This window comes from Symsagittifera roscoffensis, chromosome 9 (genome assembly GCF_963678635.1).
Source record: "Symsagittifera roscoffensis chromosome 9, txSymRosc1.1, whole genome shotgun sequence".
Lineage (NCBI taxonomy): Eukaryota > Metazoa > Xenacoelomorpha > Acoela > Convolutidae > Symsagittifera > Symsagittifera roscoffensis.
In genome coordinates, this window is record NC_087070.1 from 53402420 (window position 1) to 53422473 (window position 20054).

At 34.6% G+C, this 20054-nt stretch overlaps 1 protein-coding gene across 1 annotated transcript; it reads left to right on the top strand.

The window, feature by feature from the left end:
* Positions 1 to 6813: 6813 nt before the first annotated feature.
* Positions 6814 to 19235, top strand: LOC134854502 (DNA topoisomerase 3-like). Its single transcript, XM_063870780.1, has 7 exons — positions 6814 to 7067; positions 11835 to 11967; positions 12577 to 12939; positions 13651 to 13752; positions 16184 to 16935; positions 17540 to 17712; positions 18031 to 19235. The coding sequence occupies exons 1-7, from the start codon at positions 6928 to 6930 to the stop codon at positions 19206 to 19208; spliced, it is 2841 nt and encodes a 946-aa protein (XP_063726850.1). The 5' UTR covers positions 6814 to 6927; the 3' UTR covers positions 19209 to 19235.
* The last annotated feature ends 819 nt before the right edge of the window (positions 19236 to 20054 follow it).

Here is a 20054-nt window from a genome sequence, read left to right on the forward strand (position 1 = left end):
TGATATCTTGCCTATTAATGCCTTCTTCGGGGAATGTTTGCGACAGCAGCGAAGCAGAAAAGTGTCACTTACGTTTAGTTTCTTCGTGGTAGAGTCTTCTTCGGCTCTATTATTTACAGTCTCTTCAAATTATGGCTGTTTTATGTTTTTTTTAAATCGTGGAGTCCTATCTGGTTGCGGGGCGCCATAAAAAGATTTAGATTCAAGTCGCGATTTTGCGTGTTTTCTATATATATATAATCAACTAGTTATCATATCGTTCCTGGTGTTTTCAAAGCTTAATGGCGTCTTCAGTGAATTTAAATCGGTCTGCCAAAAATGGATGATACCAAACTGTAATATTAACAAAGGGAGGGAGGGCCTTTGGCTGATGAACGTTTTCAGTTTCTGAGAGAGGCTGAGAGCTCCCCCTAAATTGCTCCGGATCTCGTTGTTTCATAAACAATGAACAGAATGTTTTTTGCAGCCACTGCAAAAGAGATCTGCAGTTGAAAAAACAACGACTAATTTTCATTTGTTCATTTTTGCAATGACTCTTGAGACAATATTTAATAGAACCAGGCCTTTAATAGGCTTTAATTGATACTTAGCAGATAATTGGTCTTTTCAAAAGCTTTCATGTTTGGCTCGGTTATTTTATAAACGTAACAATGATTTCTGAGATTTGTACATGCCATCTTGACAAAAGATTTGATAAAAATTGCATGCGATCGAAGAGTGATAGTTTCAAACAGAAATTGGAATAAAAAAATTTGGAGGAAAACTTGCAATAGTTAAAATTTTAATCAAAATGCAATTTCGTAGTTGAACACCTGTTTGCACAATCATTTCTTAGTTTTTTAATGACAATGCGCTATATTGACAAAAGATTTGATAAAAATTGCATGCCATCGAATAGTGATAGTTTCAGAACAGAAATTGAATTAAAAAAATTTGGAGGAAAACTTGATATAGTTCAAGTTTCAACAAAATGCAATTTCGTATTTGAACACCTGTGTTTGCACAATCATTTCTGAGATTTTAAATGACAACATGCCATCTTGACAAAAGATTTGAGAAAAATTACATGCGATCGAACAGTGATAGTTTCAGATTAGAAATTGCAATGAAAAATTTGGAAGAAAACTTGAAATAATTCAAATTTTAATCAAGATGCAATTTCGTAGTTCAACACCCGTGTTTGCACAATCATTTGTGAGATTTTTAATGACAACATGCCATCTTGACAAAAGATTTGAGAAAAATTACATGCGATCGAACAGTGATAGTTTCAGAACAGAAATTGGATTAAAAAATTTGGAGGAAAACTTGAAATAGTTCAAATTTTAAACAAAATGCAATTTCGTATTTGAACACCTGTTTGCACAATAATTTCTTAGATTTTTTGACAACATGCCATTTTGACAAAAGATTTGATAAAAATTGCATGCGATCGAACAGTGATAGTTTCAGAACAGAAATTGGAATAAAACATTTGGTAGAAAACTTGAAATAATTCAAATTTTAATCAAAATGCAATTTTGTATTTGAACACCTGTGTTTGCAGAATCATTTCTTAGATTTTCAATGACAACATGCCATCTTGACAAAACATTTGATAAAAATTGCAAGCGATCGAACAGTGATATTTTCAGAACAGAAATTGGAATAAAAACTTTGGAAGAAAACTTGAAATAGTTCAAATTTTAAGCAAAATGTAATTTCGTAGTTGAACACCTGTGTTTGCATCGTGTATTTGCATCAGCCTGAGTTTGCATCATCATACAATTTCACCTGGAATGCGTTGATTCGATCTCAAAGAAGAAAAACAGCAAAAACTAAGAGGAAAGCTTAAATGATAATTGAGAACACTTGGAGAATGATTTAAGAGAAAGAATTGTTGGAAAATTTAAGTATAAAAATCCTCTAAAAGGAAAAAATAGGAAAAAAAGGCTTGAATTTTAACATTAAATGTAACGAATTAGTTTCAAATTATAATTTTCGAATATTTATTAAAAATTGTTTGATAGTTTAAAAGATACAAAATTATACAAAAACGCCGCAAAACAAAGCACAACAGAAGCAACAATTTTATACAGAAAATGAAAAACCAATAACTCTTTTTATTTTCGGAAAACTTAGACAGCAGAGCCAAACTTTTCAAACAGAACTCAAAGTGCTATTTGTATACGCTAGGAAAGGTAACTACGGAAAAAGATAGTAGAAACGTGTCTTCATGTGATTTCCTCAATGCAGTTTAAATTTTTCAAACTTTTCTATATCGACCGAACAAATTGTATCATATTGCGAAATCACATTGAAAATTCAAGCGATGTAAATCACAAATCGATATGATTATCGTCTAATTTTAACCTGCATAAATTTGATGAAAAAAAAAATCGCGAACACTCACAATGTCCTGTATTAATATCCGTTATTGTACTTTAGTACGTGTTAATACGCATATATGATATTGAGAGAAAACTTGCTAAAATGTGTACTCCCAGTATCACAGAAACGTTTGCTTGTACAAGTAACCAACAGAAACTTAAATGGCACACCTTTTTCAGGCAATGAAGTTTGAAACCGAAATCGCATATTACAACTTTATCAAGAACTGAAGGGCGCAAAAATTTTCATAATTTTCCAAGCTAAAAAATCGTTTAAATTGACTTAACGCAATAATCTGCTCGACAGAAGATAAATTATATCATAACGAAAGGCATGGAAAATCAATCAACTTCGAGAAACAAGAATAAATTACAAATTACTGAAAGCATGAAATCCCTGGAAAGAGTAGATAATGAGAAAAGCTGATCTGCTCTAAGTCTACCCTTGAAATTTTTTAAGAAGCTTTAAATGAGGTATGGTTTTAAACAATCACAAAAATGTAAAATGTTAGTGTGTTTTGGCTCTGCTAAAGAGCAAAAAACTTATCTCTACGGAAATCGAACCCCACGTGTCGGGCCGATATTGACGCTTGTTTCAGCTAACCCACATGCCTTTATGAAATCAAATAAAATAGAAATTGTTCATACCGAGATCACTATTTAAAATGTTTTCAAAATTTCCCCCATGTAACCACCTCTTTTTCCATCGCCCCTTACGTACCCCTTAACCGAGAATCTAACCCATGCTCCAGGGATCGGAGTGTAGTGTGTCACCTTTAGGCTATGAATAATTTGGAGTAAATGAAATTAATTAGTTCATTATGATTAAGAAAATTATGATCCGAAAAATTTCACATAAATTGGAAAGTAACGTTTTCTGTTATTTATTAAAGGTTACAAGGTACTAAAATATTTGGACTCAGGTTATTGAAGAGCTTGATAGCTCTGCAGCGTATGGATACATTTTTCACAGTAGTACAAAGGTTGTGATTTTCAATAAATTTTGAGGAGCTCTTCTAGTAACGAACTGAGTTTTCAAAAATTAAATCTCACTTAGATAGGCCTGCGAACGAATGTAATTTTTAAGTTGATCTGAGTACAAACTTAAGCTGTTTGATGATATGTTACGCGAACGCTTGATTTTTTGCTCGAACTATGAAAATGTCATCCGAAGCTTCACGTCTTTCACGGAAGTAGTTGATTTTTCTGATGAAAATTAGACTTCGTTTTAGTGAAGTTTAACTTCAGCAACTATAATTGTGAAGCACATGTGAATTTTAGGGGTAGTTTTCCATTTCAATGTGAATTATTTGTACACTTGGCAAGGTTTATCACAAGTTATTTGCATTCAGCCATTTTTTGAAAGCCGAATCTGCTTTTATATTTGTTACAGTACGTCTTAATGCGCTACTATTACTATCATCAGTGAATGGAAGCGTTCTTACATCTTAACAGGCTATTGACATATCATAAATGTAAATTAGGAACAAGACTGCTCGTATCAGGGCGAAGACCTGAATGTTCCGACTGCCTTTTAAGGTCTATGAAGAAAAAATAACATGAAAAAAATAAATGTATAAAAAAAGTAATTAAAATGAAACAAAAAACATGCCAATTAAAGTACAAAGTGACACATTTTGCTCCTAGTAACAAATCAATTATGGCAAATAAGCTTCCTTCAACTAATTTGGAACAATTTTAAGACGGATTAAATCTCCGCTTACGCGTTAATAGCGCGGAATATATCGCTCTTTAATTGTCCCAAATTGGCCAAAATGTCAACCTTTAAACCCCCATAATTTTACAAAAAATAGTCACAGGTGAAATTTTTTTCAAATTTAAGCTCAGGACAACAATACCTTTTGAATGATATTTTAAAAATTCCGTCAAAAATGGTGAGTTAAAAAGTCGAAATTTGTCTGAAGAAAAAAACACACCCGAGCACAAATTTTTTGTTACTTTCGTATCGAAAGTCGGAACAATAACAGTTTTCCATGTATTGAGCGCTGTGGCACCAATTTGAGCACACATTCGTATTTCCAGTTTTTGCTTTCTCTCCAATTTTGGCTTTCTATAGAAGCACACTAATATCTTACGATATATTACACAATAATTTTTTAAACTCGATATTATAATCCATGGTGTCAAATGCTTTCCTAAGATCGCGGGAATAAAATTAAATTTGTTCCGACTTTCTATACGAAAGTAACGGAATATTTGCTCGGGATGGTTTTTTTTTCTTCCGACAATTTTCGACTTTTTAACTAGCCATTTTTGACGGAATTTTTTAAAAATCATTCAAAAGGTAGTGTTATCCTGCGCTTAAACTTGAAAATATATTTCACCAGTAATCATTTTTCGTAAAGTTATGGGGGTTTAAAGATTGCCATTTTGGGATAATTAACGCGCGATATAATTCACGCTATTAACGTGTAAGGGGAGATTTAATCCGTCTTAGAAATCGTTCCTAATTGGCTGAAAGAAGCTTATTTTGCCATAATTGATTTGTTAGAAGGAGCGAAATCTATTGTTTTGTACTTTATATGGCGTGTGGGGGGATGGTTTTCAAAGAAAACAAATCAAATTTAATTAAAAAAAGTTTTAATTTTATTTTGTTTCATTTTTTTATGTTGTTTATGTTATTACTGCTCCATAAACCTTAAAGGCAGTCGGAATGAATATTTTTAAGTCACCTCGCTGGAGTATCTTGCTTATGAAAAATTTTTTTCGTGATGATTCGCTTCATGAATCAACTTGAACTAGTCCAAAGTTTTGTTAGCTTGATTAGCTTGCACAGGAAAAATTTCTTATTTTTTTTATGAACTGATTCATTCTAGTTTCATAGCTGGCTTAGGAAAGCTTAAAATTTTCGCGATTCAATTCGATCTTCAAAATTACTTGAACTATTTGAACTTGTTTAAAATTTAAGTTTTTCGTAGGCAAGACATTCAAGCTATAAAATATTTCAAGCTATTTTATACAACGACTAGATTTCGACTAGGTTCCTAAGCAAGGAAACTTTAAACTTGAGTTTTCTGTTTAGGAAACTTTAAACTTGTTCGAAACCGAGTCGTTGTATCAAATAGCTTGAGATATTTTATAGCTTGGATGTCTTGCCATAAAAAAAACTTTATTTTTTCGTGAACCGATTCGCTTCATGAAACAACTTGAGTTAATTCAAACTTTTGGTAGCGTGATAATCTTGTCGAAGAAAAACAGTTTTTTGTGAACTGATTCCCTCTATGAAACAACTTCAAACATTTCAAAAAATTCATTGATTGAATAGCTTGCAGTGGAAATTTTTTTTTTTTTGCAAAACAATTGGCTCAATGAAATAAATTGAAATAATTCAAAATTTCATCACTTGAGTAGCTTGCATAGGAAGTCTTCAAGTTTTCGCGCAACTATTCGGTCTAAGAAACCAATTAGACAAATTCCCATATTCTTCGCTCAATTAGCTCACTCAGAAAAATTTCATAAAACGATTCGGTGTAACAACCAACAACTTGAAATATTTCAAGTCAATCGCTTGAATGGCTTCAACAGAAAAGCTTCAGTTTTTCGCCATCTCATTCCCTTCATGAAATAACTTTTAAATGTTCGTTGCTTGAATAGCTTGCGTACGAAAACTTAAACTTCCTGGAAAAAACGTTTCGGTATAAAAAAAATTGAAATTTTTTCAAATTTTCATCGCTTGATTAGCTTATTAAGAAAAACTTTCAATTTTTGCGGATTGAATCGCTTCTTGAAATAACTTCATAATTGCAAAGTTTCCTAGCTTGAATAGCTTGCTTATAAACACTTGAATAGCTTGATAAGAACAAGAACCAACTTGTTGCGAGCCTATTGATCCTTGAAGACACGCTTGCCAGTTTTTTTAACTATCTGTTTGCTAAGTTTTTAACGTTGCATTACAAAAGTACTGGAATGCAATACAAAAAAAAAAACCCGTCTTTGGCTTTAAAATTTAAAGCTGCAATTTTTGTTTAAAATTAGCAAAAGTTAAAGTTATGTATGATTTAATTTAGAATAACTGGAATGGTTGACTTATTTTGGCACAATTGCAATAATTGATTGTATTTTGTCCATGTGTCCTTGGCACCTTTTCAGTATGGTTTTTTTTGAATTTCAGTCCGATTGCGCTCCGTTTTCTTAAGTGTTTATGTCTTTCCTACCAATTTCGTGACTGCAAGTGCGATCAGTGTAGTCATTTCTTGAAGCTTTTTTTTCTGTTTAAGTGGTGGCACTTCAAATTGTGCCACGCCCATTTCTTGCAATTTTCTACGATAATATCGTTCTACTGCCCTTGAATTCACCCGTGAAGTTTTTTTCGAATTAGTGAAGAGACGGTCGTTGTCCTTTTGCTCAATATGTGATTGGTATTTTTAAAAAAATTAAAAAATTGCAAAAAAAAGATCAAGTTTCTTTAAAATTTTTCAGACAATGAGCATGACAAGAAACTTGATTATTCCCGACTATGAATAATGTTAGAATTGTTTATGACAAGATTGGTATACATGGGCCACCTAAATGAACTGTCTTCGTGCTATTTAGTGTGATGTCTATAATCTTGAATGTAGCTGAGAAAAATGACGCAGCTAAGACTATCTCATCAATTCTGAGCAACGGATCTGCTTCTAACAATGCGGGTGCGAGCACCTACAACAGAGTTTACCAATTCCACTATGATAATTTCAGGTAGGTCTGTGCAAACATGTTTCCCCAGAAGATATTTTTCTAAGAACTCGAATGGTCCGTTGGTGAAGTATCATAATTGAAGACAAAAAATCGAACTTGATGTTTTTTTTGTAGGCTTAAATTCTAGTCGAGAGCTTGACTTTTTGTGCAAACAACTTTTCTTACAAAATGTTCTGCTCAGTTTTTGCTGCTGCTCAAGAGATACTAAAATTCTTCAAAATTCAAATGATACTACTTGGTTCATTTGAGTGGTAGTAATCAATTTCTTCAAGTATATTTTTATAAAAATAAAATGTAGATTTTTTCGTGCTTCAAGTTTTCGTCGTAATTTTTGGCGGCTGGTTTACCAGTTCTTTTCCAAAGCATACGTTTATTTTTTTTAATTTTTAATTCAAACAGTTTTTGCTATAATTGAAAATTGTTCTTTAGTTTGTAAATCCACCAAATGTTGATTTTTTTTTGGTTAAACGGGTTGGGCTTATGTTATATCGGCTAAGTCAACTTATGTTGCGCAGTTTCACGGGGAATTTTTTTGAATGCTTTTGCCTATTTCAAGAGTTCGTTAAAATTTTGATTACAGTAACATTTTCGGCTTAACGAGGGTCGACCCAAGTTTTTTTAGCCGCTCAGTCTTAATTTTTACAGTATCCATCAGCGTAGTGTATTAGTACAAACCGTCTTTTTTTTCTAACCTAACTCTCAAAAGTGTTCATTAAAAGTGTTAACTTCTTTGGTGGCACTTCTGCTAAAATCACGATCTGTAGCAGTAGAAATTTCATAGCATCTGTTTTTTTTTGCTGTTTTGTGGCTAGTGTTTGTGATTTGTTAAGCGTTCGTGTATGTGTGGTTAGTGCGTGAGTTGTTATCTCTTGGTCGTAGTAGGTTGCAGTTCGAATCCGAGTCGTATACTAATTCGAGGCTTATTTCTACTTTTTTTTATTGCACTTTATAGAGCTGCTTTTTGTTGTGTTCTCGCTAGTATTTGCGAAGTGAAGCTTTGCCTCTGTGTAATGCTTGCTAAGGATATTTTTGAACCTCATCCAAGACAAAGTTATGGCCTTTTTGTATATATATTTTTTCGACTTTTTTCAAGTGTTTTTTCAGCTTAATTTTTCAAACAAATTGACTTTTTTTTTCTTTTGAACATATTGTAGTGCAATGCTTTAATTGTATCGTAAGTGTTGCAAAGCTGCGCTTCGCCTCTGTGTTGATGTGTCTTTCCCGAACAAATGTTTTGAAAAAATTGAGTTGTTTGAAATAGCTAGTTCAAAAAAGTCGATGAAAGATGATACTTGCAGACCAAAAGTTTCTGACAACAGTAATTTATGCTCGTGTTTGGAGACGATCAACGCGACAATCTGTTACAATAAATGATGTTTGAGAAATGAGTTATACTTATTCTCAAGTAACTTATTCCTCTAAGTAACATTTTTTTAAAACTAATTTAAGGATAACATTTTAATGATAATTTCTTTTTGCTGAAATTTGCTAATTATTTGTATAGGTTGTGGTGGTCTGATTACCCTTGCGAGAAGCAAGGGTATTGCAATCGGCTATTAGACTTTTTCCCCGTAATAATTAACTTTGTTCACAGGACTCATTTCATCTCCTGGACTCCTTCATCTTTTGACATGCTCAATTTCTTGAAAATTCAAATAAAAGTACTGTAATTTAAGTAGTAATTAGGTAAAGCCGTTTGAGGTTAAAAATATTTTGTGTAAAAATTCATCTATTTTTTCGGAATTGTGGTTTTCGCCCTAGTTTCTAGCGGTTCTTTTCCGTTTTTTTTTTTGAAACGCCATTGTTTAAATCTGATAGGGGCTTTTTGGCTTATTTCTTAGAGCATTTGTTTTGTTTCAATTTAAACAATTATTTTTATTACTATTGAAAGTTCAGTAATTTGTAAATTTACCAAGTCTGATTTTGGGTTTTTTCATTTCTTTTTTAAAATGTTTAAACAGTTCCTGTTTGATTTATTAAACAGGTATTATGAAAACGTTTTTTTTTTCCAGATGAGATCTGGTTTTTTTTTTTTTTTTTTTTTTTTTGAGACGCTTTTTCGAAAAATTCGCTTTCCCAAAAAATTACTCGGCAGATTCTCATAAAAGTGGTACCAAGGGATTCAGTAGCGTTTCACCTACCTGCCTGCATGAAATTTAGGGCAATTTTTACCCTACCCCACCCCCTACGGTCTTAGAAAAGCTTCACAACTCGGTACTTTTTTCAGTTTTTGCCCATTTTTTCGGAAATTTTCGATTTCCTCAAAAAAAAACTACCCGTCCAGATTTGGGATTAAGGGTTTAATCGATAGACCAGGTTGTAGGAAACTCCCATGCACAAGCGGCTGGTCCCTAATTTGCTTAGGGGAAGAGCTATAGACTTAGGAAAAGTCACTTTTTTGATTTTTTTGCCTATTTTTTCGGAAATTATCGATTTCCTCAAAAACTACCCATCCAGATTTGGGATTAAGGGTTTAATCGATAGACCAGGTTGTAGGAAACTCCCCTGCCCAAGCGGCTGGTCCTTAATTTGTCTCGGGGAAGAGCTGTACACTTAGGAAAAGTTTTTTTAAAAGTTTTTTGGCATTGGAACAAAGGTTCAATATACTTATTGTGTGTATTTTTTAGACAATGGAATCCGCTATGCTTACGTTTTCATCAAAAATTTGTATAACGTTTTTTCTGAAATAACCAAACAGGTCTCTCCAGCTTCCAGCTGGGCCCCTATTGTCTAGGGAAACACCTATGGACTTGAAAAGTTCCCTTATGAAAACTTTTTACCAAAGCGTTACCAATGAATGCATAAGCTTCTCTTTCACTTTTTTTGCGTAGGAAGGGCGCTATCGACTTGAGAAACCTAAAATTTTAAAACAATTTTAAAATAATCAATATTAAAATAATCAAACAGGTCTTTCCAGCTTTCAGCTGGGCCCCCTAGTTTCAGTTTATGTTTTATCGGCTTAGTCAACCTTCATTGCATAAGTTCGAGTGCAAATATATTCGCATGCGATTATGTGTTCCAGGTTGGATGGGTCGTAAACATTTTAAAAACTTCATGAAGTTTTTTTTGACAACAGTTTTGTTTTCGGCTGAAATAGGTTTCAACCCAAAATTTGTTGACGCTCGGTAATTGATTTTCAATTCTTTTTAGAGCTGTTTATGAACTTTTCTCTATAAAACCAAAAAATTTTTGTTGCTATTTTTTTTACCTTTTTTCAAGTTATATGTTCAAGTAATTTTTTTAAACTATTTTTTTTAATAGAAATTTGCCTTTTTGTTATTTTTTTTTCAAACTGATGTCTTAAGTAAAAACACTGCATTACTCTTTCAGCTGTTTTCAGTGACTTTTAAAAGGTCTAACAAACCACCACAAAATGACTGATTTTTGATTGAAATAGAAAAAATTGTCTCTAAGCTACTCTTTGTTTTTTTTTCAATGGCTCATTGCATATGTATCGAATGAACATCTGAGTCTAATTTAAGAAACGCTGTTTTACATCTTTATGATAACACCGGCCGTAGCTGTTTTGTAATCAATAACAACTGTTTTTACATTTTACAGCCAAGTCAGTTGTTAGAGGTGACAATCCTGCTGCTGTTTGATGCAACTGCAGCTACTGATATGAGTGGTCTTTTCGGTTACACCCCCCTAAATTGATAAATTTGGCAATTCAAGTTTTGAGTTGAAATTGAAGGCGCGAAAGCGAATGAAACAAACAATTGAATACCACTCGCGTGCAATTAGCAGCTGCTCGATTAGGAAACAAAAGTATATTGCAAATTTATCACTAGATTTCCTAATCGAGCAGCTGCTAATTGCTTGCGAGTGGTGTTTAAATGATTGTTTGTTTTTAGCTTTGGCGCTTTCAATTTCATCTCAAAATTTGAATTGCCACTTATATCCAATTAGGGGGTGGGTGTATAGCCGCAAAAACCCGATATGAATACTGTCACCTCATTATTGTTCCGACTTTCGTAACGAAAGTAACGGAATATTTGTGCTCGGTGTGGGTTTTTTCTTCAGAGCTCCTGAGCTCAAATTTGAAAAGATACTTCCCCTGTGATCATTTTTCGTAAATTTATGGGGGTTTAAAGATTGCCATTTTGGCCAATTTGGGACAATTAACGCACGATTTATTTCGCTCTAGTAACGCATAAGCGGAGATTTAATCCGTCTTAGAAATCGTTCCAAATAGGGGGATGGTTTTCAAAAAAAATCTCGTGTTCTAATTTTAATTTCATTTTAAATTTTTAACTTATTTTTTTTTCGTGTTATTCTTTGCTCCATAGAACTTAAAATGGAATTGGAACATTAAGGGTCTCGCCCTGATACGAGCAGTCTTGTTGATACAGGTCTTACATACATTATATTTTTAACTGTTTTTTGAAGGGAAATCGTTGTATATAGTTTTGCAAGATTTCAACTTAGGTTTTTCAAAAAAAAATTTGAAATTGTTGACGTGCTAATATCCGGAGCATCAAATTTCCTGACTTTGAATTATTTCTTGATTTCTTTATAAAAGAACAGTAGTTTCTGTATATTTCGATTTTTCTCAAAATTATGTTGATTTTTTTTTTTTTTCATTTTCATTTTTTTCATTTTCATGATCCCCCTCACCCAAAAATAAGTTTTTAGAAAATTATTTCAAATATGGCTATGTGCCTATTAAATGTGAAAAATTAACTATGTAGCGTAACGGTTTCAAAAAGAATGGCTCAACAAAACTGGATGATGATAATGTTCTCAATGATTTTGCATTGGCTCCAGGTCTGAACAAAATGGGAGGACATCAAGTGTTCAAATGGTGTTCACGAGTGTATCGGGACATTTGTTGTCGGTGGAGTTTTCACAGCAGCAGCATAAGCAGTGGAAGAACTGTCGACCGGCTGATCTATTTCAGGTACTTTCCAAAAAAGTCATCTTAATCTTTCAAGTGAGGATGGTGATGACATTTTTTGACGTTAATAGCATAATTTCTAATTATTTGTTCAATATTATTCCTGATGGGGGGAATGAAAAATATAGCCTCTTACTGCCCACAGCCCTGAAAGTGTTTGCTTTGAACTAAGAGGAGATCCTCTTCAACTCCTACCTCAGAAAAATTGCTCAAAAAAGGAATTTTAAGCACATTAAAAAAATGAAAACATTTGAAGCCCCTCTCTGAAAATTCTGGATCCCTTTGTCTTCATTTATACTACTCTTAAAATCAGTTCTCGTAAGCGATCAAAAAGCATCTGAAGAGTGGCAGTCCCCATTGTCAATCGGGCGTCGATTATTGTCTATCCCACTAAGTATGGGTGCTATATAAGTAACAGTTGTGGATTATGAAGCTGCTAAACTCAATGTAGCGGCTATTTTGTAAAGAAATGATAGGAATCAATTTTGAAACTTGTGGCTTTACTATTGAAAGTAACGTAGTAAAAATTGAGTTTTACAAGAAGAGTTTAAGACCGTGGAGAAAATAAATTAATTTGAATTAAAACGCAAGTGGATGATTGTTGATTTTTAGGCCCCAGTGGATCGGTTTGTTCCAGACAACATGAAAAACGTGCAGCGAAATCTTGAAAACTTGGTGAGAAATGCAACATTGTTGGTTTTATGGACAGATTGTGATAGAGAAGGTGAAAACATCGGCTTCGAAGTGTTGCAAGTTTGTCGCAACATAAAGTCTAGCATCCCTGTCAAGCGGGCTAGGTTCTCGGAAATGACGCCGGCTGCAATTCATCGTGCAGTCAATAATCTGGTGGCCCCGGACGAACGTCTCTCGGAAGCAGTTGAATGTCGCCGAGAGTTGGATCTCAGAATCGGAGCGGCTTTCACGCGGTTCCAAACTCTCAGACTTCAGAGATCATATGAGCAGTTGTGCAATCAGGTATTAAGTTATTCTTGCTGGATTTTTGATTCTTGAATGCATATCAGTGCAAATCTATAAAAACACAATAACAGTTTCTGGTCACGTTTTTTTGAAAATCTATCAAATTGGCAGATGAATATATGATATTCATTGTGTTGGGCGATACATTGTAGCCTTTTTATTAAAATTTTTTCCATTTGCGAGAGCAAGTGTCTTGTAATAATCGGGAACTGGGCTTTCTTTTTTCCCGTAAACTGTTTTCATTTAATTTTTTAAGAAACACGCGCAGATGCTGGCCCGTCTAAGTCATCAACTAAATATCTTTGTTCCTGTTGCGTACATATTATTTAAAGATTTTCATTGAAAAAAAACATGGTTTTGTTTTTCGGGTTTGTGGTTTTGGTTTCAGTTTTTGTTCGTTTTCTTAGTGCCAACTTTATTTATGTAGCACAGAGTGGTATTTAGTGGAGTTTTTCAGCAAATGATCCGACGGTAATTAATTTGCATCAGGCTTTCAAAAAAAGAATGAAATATTTTACGGCAAATTTTGACTTTAAAACTAACGATTTTGAATCAGATTTTGGAAATTATTATTTTTGGTTTCCTTGATACCATTTTTTCTATTAATGCATCGAAAGTCTTGCGAAGCTCTGCTTCGCCTCGGTGTTAAAGCTGCGACTTGTAAGATTTGTGAAGCCAACAGATAGAGTTCGTTGAATGTTTTCATAGGTAATCAGTTTTGGACCGTGTCAGTTTCCTACACTGGGCTTTGTGGTGGATCGATGGAGAGAAAGAAACGAATTTGTACAGGAACCATTCTGGAAAGTCCAGGTTTGCAGCCATGTCTAATTGAAGAGAGCGAGATTTAAATAGAGTGAAACTGTAACTAAAATTGAACAATAAGAACAGTTTTTTTCCGAACCTAACTCGGTAAAGTACATGCTGTTTTTGTTCCGACCACTCGAAGAGTGAACCGGACTTTGGAGTCGGGTCGGTTTTTTCCAGCCAATATTGATTACCTCAATCAAGGAAAGCACGTAAGTGGTCAAATGTGGTATCTTTTTGAAGCCTTCGAAAAAGTAATTTCGAAAATATTGTCTATGCCGATAAAAACTGTTCTAAATGTTTTCGATTTGCAGACACTGTTAGTTGAACTTGGTGAGAGGCACCCAATTTTAAATTTACCAGAATTTTAACGATAATATTTAATCATATCTGCTGCTCCTTTTTTGTTTTTCACCTAATTCAATCGATCTTTCTGGAAAAAATCAAAAGTACATTTAGGCAACGAAAATTGCAAATACTTTTTTCTAATTTTGATACTTTTTCTATTTTTTATTTGTTTTCTGAAATCAATTTGGTTGGATTATGTGCTACTTGCAAAGCAACCGGCTATCCATGTTTGCTTGAGTTTTTTGGCATCGTGTATTATTCCTCTGGAAGTAACTGTGATACAGAGCTGAACTTCTGATTTTTTGTTCCGACTACACTAAACCCTAGGTTAGGTTTTTCCACGCCAAACCAGATACCTGTTTTAGTAATGCGAAATGTTTTAGTATAGCAAAACTAATAATGTTTTAGTATAGCGAAACTGATAATATTTTAGTATAGCGAAACTGATAAAGAGAAAAAGACTTTAAAGTTCACATAGCTTCAATTTATTTTTCATATCCGAGTTTAAAAAACTCATTTTTCTTTTGCCTTGAGTTTAATTGTTGATTTTGTCAGACTTTTTCCGACAGTTGGAAATTTGTGTTCTATTAAGAGTTCACTGTTTTCCAAGATAATTCGCATATTTAAGTTTTGTAAAAGCATAGGTATATAATATAAGCTAAACTACAATCAATGCTGAGAATTTTATTCAAGCTTTTGTTATCTTTTTAAATCTATTTTCTGAAGGACTTTAATGAAGCTTTAAAGTGAACATGTTTTCCACTTGAGTTCCATTTTTGCAGCAGGTTTTGAAAATTAACATTAGAGTAATAAATGCTTGCTATTCACTGTTCCCATAAATGCGTTGTGCACTCGATGCTTTGATCTGACTCATAAGTGATTTCGACTTCAATTGGAGCATTACGCTTAATAACAAGTTAATAGAGGTGAGTTTTTGTTTTTAAGTATCAATGAACAAATTGAAGACCCTTTAGGTCGTGCACTATTTTCAAGAACAAAACTTTAGTTTTGATCACGCTCAAATTTGGTTTTTTTTGTTCCGACTATTGAAAATGCAGAGGAACTTTGTATTCGGGTGTGTTAGTTTTTTTTGTTTTCCACGCAAAATCAGGTACCCTAATTAATCATTAGAATGGGTCGCGTGATATATCATATCAAAGCCCTTTCAGTCGTAATTGAAACGAAATGTAAATTTCTCAGCTTCGAGAAAAACCCGTTTCAAATTTTTGATCATGTTTCGAGCCATTACAGTGGTCGAGCAATTTATGCTTAATTTGAGCCGTTTACAATATCTTATGTGTGCTTTAATTTAGTTTTTTCTAGGAAAATAAGTTTTTGGAGTTTTCTAACGCCATTTTGGGAATCAAGAATTTCGAAAATTCAAAAAACGTCTGCATTTTTTAAATTTTATTTTTCGATTTTTGTTTTTCTAGTCATTTTTTTGTTGTTTTTCTTTAAAAATGTGTTGTCCAAATTGCTTATTTCACTGTGACTGTCGAAATTGCCTAAGCTCTTGTTTTTGGTTCAGATTCTTTTATCTCAGCAATCAGAAAAAACGACACCAATTTTAATTTTTTTGTTGTTGTATTTGGTCGGGTTATTCTGTTGCACAGTCACAGGCTATCCTTGTTTTTCATTGATACGGCCAATTACGAAAATGCAAGTAGAGTGAAAAAATTTAACTGACTTTAAGTTTCGAAATTAGTTTTTAATTTGCAGATTTCGGATTAAAACTTTTTGACGCCTTTTCTCGTACTGGGCTCATTTTTAAGAGCTGAAGGCATTGGAGACTCTTATATAGGGCCGGATTATTTTTTTAGGAAAATGTCTTAAGTTGTTCACGCTCAAGTTTTCTGTTTCGTGGTTGCACTTCTGATTTCTTTTCTTAGGATTTTAGACTTACGATTTTAATTTTCAAATTAAATTTTCACCCATTGATCCAGATTGCTCAAATTCGCTTAATTGTTTTCCATAAAAACGACAGTCAGAAATTGTTCTCGAAATTAATTTAAACTTATTACATATTTTCTCATCTCATTTGTTAGAACAGTGCGCGAACCCAACCCCATAAAATTAGACATGGCCATAGGTTACGCATAAAAGTGATGGGCAAAACGGCACGCCCAAATTCCACGTGGACTTCAACTGGAATCGAGTCAGACTATTCGACGAAATATTTGTTGAAGTGATCTGTGACGAATGTAAAGAGGCAAATTTAGCAACTGTAACTAAAGTCGAGAACAGACAAAGACAGAAATGGAGACCTGTCGCACTGGATACAGTTGAACTAGAAAAGGCAGCTTCGAGGTGGCTCGGAATCAGCGCCAGGGAAACTATGTCAATTGCGGAAAAGTTATACACCTCGGGTTTTATATCTTACCCAAGAACAGAGACTAATATTTTCCCGAAGAATTTGAACCTCGTGCCTTTGGTTGAAATGCAAACAAGCGATGGTCGGTGGGGGAGTTTTGCTCAACGAGTTCTGCAAAACGGACCCAATCCCAGAAATGGACAGAAAACTGACAACGCTCATCCGCCTATACACCCGACTAAGTATGCCCAAAACTTGTCGGGCAACGAAACGAAAGTTTACGAATTCATAGTTCGTCACTTTCTCGCCTGTGTTTCTCGCGACGCGATTGGCCACGAGTGCAAAGTTGAAATCAAAATAGCCGAGGAGAGTTTCCACGCGAGCGGGTTGTCAATCAGCGAAAGAAACTACCTGGAAGTTTATCCGTATCATTATTGGGGTAATAAGAACCTGCCTACTTATCAAAACGGGCAACAATTTGTACCGACGTCTATAGAGGCGGTAGGAGGGAGTACCTCGCCACCTAATTTATTGACAGGAATCTTTTCTTCTTTCACCCTAATTTGCATAATTCCAGTTTCAAAGGATATTAATGTAATAATTGAGGTTTCTGTGATTCGCAGAGCATCTAGGTAAAAGTGTAGTACTTAATACGACCAGCGGTTGGTCTAGATGTTTCTCGTGGAAGCAATTTTTTTCAAGTCGGCCAAATTGAGCTCTCTCAAAGCGCTCTAAAAACCCTTTTATGCCTAACTTTCTACGCCCTAGGCGAAAAAATTAGTTTTTGGAGAGTTAACAAAAATAGCACATTTTTACGTATCTCGCCTTAGTTTCGAATCGCTCATGAATGGTTTACGTCGAAAGATTCATTTTTTCGGTGAGCGCTATTAGAGCTAATGTATATTGGCTCCAATTAAATTAATGCATATTTGGCAACCGGATTTATTAAATAATTTCGACGGGGGGGGGGGGGGGTAAACACTCTCTTCGTTCCGCCTCTTTGTCACGTTATTGAGAACGGCGAACGTATTGAGAACTTTTTCTGTCACCATTCTAAATCAACATTTAATGTGAAAGGGTAAAATATGTTTTAAGCGTTTGAAAATTGAAGGCGGGTGGAAGAAGAAAAGGAACATTGACAGAAGCTGATTTGATTTCGTTGATGGAGAACCATGGCATAGGCACAGATGCCACACATGCGGAGCATATTGAGAAGATTAAGACGAGAGATTACACGGCAGTCGTGAACAGACAATTCCATCCTTGTCCTTTGGGAATCGGTCTGGTGGAAGGATACGAAACTATAGGTACACTAGGCGATAGATTTCAAGTAGTAGACCTCCTGTGCTATAAATTGGCTTTGAAATTTAAAACAAAGGAATGATACAGAAGGGAGGAGCTATTAAATAGTTTTAAAAAAGCCAATTTTGAATGATGTAATTAAAGAAAAACGAATTATTGGAGTTGGTGACTCCATAGTAAAATTTTCAATTACCAAAATGTAATCTTAATGGAGAAGTAAATCAGCATAATTGGTCATGTGTCTGATATTAGAATATTTGCCTTTGGATCTCAACGAGCAACGTTTGTTTAGTTGGTCTACTTTTAAAATCGATCGTCTACAGGTGAGCGAATGAGTAAACCTGAACTTAGAGCTGAAATGGAAATTGATTTCGAAGCTATTTGCCAAGGTCGAAAAACTCGAGAACAGGTTTTGAGAACCCAAATAGCAAAGTATACATCAGCGTTTAGTGCCCTAGAACGAGGAGCAATTAAACTTGAAGATGCTATTCGAAAATATTTTGGTATCAATTCTCAAACTGGGTCAACGCATGGTAGCAATGATGGCAGTAGTTTTAATAGCAGCAGTAATGTTAGTCAACAATCAGAAGCAGTAATGAAGTGCAATCGCTGTTCATCTGTTATGTATCTAAAACAAAATCGACGAAGAAGTCACCCAGAAAGTCAAAATAGTTCCCAAAATCCGTTCTGGGAAATCGTATGTGACGGATTTCCTAGCTGTAATGCAAGTATAAACATTCCTAATTTCGCAACTTCAGTTGAAGTTTCACGAACTAAATGCTTAAGATGTAGTGTTCCTAGTAGCGACTCGGAGTTACCAAAGTTGTTAGAATTCCGATTCAAACCGAATTCTGTCCCGCCCTATTTTGGTCTGGAGTATTCAGGATGTCTAGCTGGCTGTAATTTGGACCTTCTTAATCTTTTCCGAGAAACCTCAAATTCTGGGAACCCCAATCGTTCCGGGAATGTTATTAGTTCGCTTGGATCAAGTCATTTTTCAGCTGCGTCGTCGGCAGCGAATATGTCTCGTGAATCTGAAAGAACTTCGAATTCGTTCAATCGGGGCTCGAATATTAATTCAAGAAATCAAGGACGCACAGTTACAAGTCGAGTTAGAGCTTCGGCGAATCAAAATAGATCGCGAGGTCAATCTACGAGTAGTTTTAGAAACAGTTCGATACCTAGGAGAGGATCCCGAGGATCTGCAATGTCGAGGGGTTCCAGAGGTTCAAGGACACCATCGGGACCTTATCGTGGTGCTTCGACATCAAGTTGGAACCAGTCACAGCAAGGACCGGGTTCTAATGTAATAACACGTGATTATTCAACAAATGGGAGTCAACCAACTCCAGGAGTAGTTCCTACTATGAACTGTCTTTGTGAGCAGCAAGTGGTCGAGAGGACAGTGAGAAAAGAAGGTCCGAATCAGGGACGATTATTTTATTCATGCGCTTCGAGAGGCTGCAATTTTTTCTTATGGGCTACCGATAATCCAAACTAGCTATCTACAATCGTCTCTTTTTGATGGTACAGCTCAATAGTTAATATTAATGCTTCGAATCAAAAATTAAGTGGGGTTCTTTTATGACAGATAATTTGAAAGACAGAGAGTGGCTTTAATCGTTCACCAAAAATTTATTTACCCTTGCGATAAACAAGTGTATTGCAATAGGAAGCTGGACTTTTTTCCCGTAAATAACTTAGTTTACAGGACTCATCTGGACTCCTGGTGGTACCTTGTTTCATAATGAAATCAATTTTTTCAGTGTCTTCTGCACACTTAGCCTGGAGATAGCGAATACGCCTGGCACGGCAAAGGTCCTTAGTTCAAATCTTACAAGAATCTTTTTTCGGCCTATTTTGTGTCTGCTTATGTTTTGTCGGCTTAGTTGCCTCATTTAAGAACCATTTTAAGCTGTAAACAGTTTTCAATGTTGTTGTTTTAAGTGTTTCAGCATTTTAACAATTCGACCGAATCGAAATTTGTTTTTTTTTTTTGTAGCATATCAACTCGGTTTGACAAAAATTTTTTTCTCCTGTCAGCTTAATAAGTTTCGGTTTAATTTATATCGAAATAGTGGCCTTTTATTTTGTCGTTTGGGGATTTAAAAGTTTTTGTGTGCGCGTGTGTGTGTTCTGAGGGGAAAAGAGACCTGTAATTTTTTAATCAGTTAAGATTTTTTTGAGTTTTTTTTGGCATGAAAGGTTGCTGCTCAGGTATTTTCGTCTTAGTTACCGTTTGAATTATGAATTCAACTTCAATCAACCATCCGGGGCATCTGGCGTAGAGTTAATACAATGCCTGAACCTGTTTTGTTTTTTCACACTGTTTTTGTGCTTTTTTGAA

Excerpts from the sequence above, each read along its gene's own strand:
- LOC134854502 (XM_063870780.1), top strand. The coding sequence starts at position 6,928 with ATGTCTATAATCTTGAATGTAGCTGAGAAAAATGACGCAGCTAAGACT. Across the intron at positions 13,753-16,183 it reads AACCATTCTGGAAAGTCCAG|GTTACGCATAAAAGTGATGG; the intron begins GTTTGCAGCCAT and ends ACATGGCCATAG. Across the intron at positions 16,936-17,539 it reads AGTACCTCGCCACCTAATTT|ATTGACAGAAGCTGATTTGA; the intron begins ATTGACAGGAAT and ends AAGAAAAGGAAC.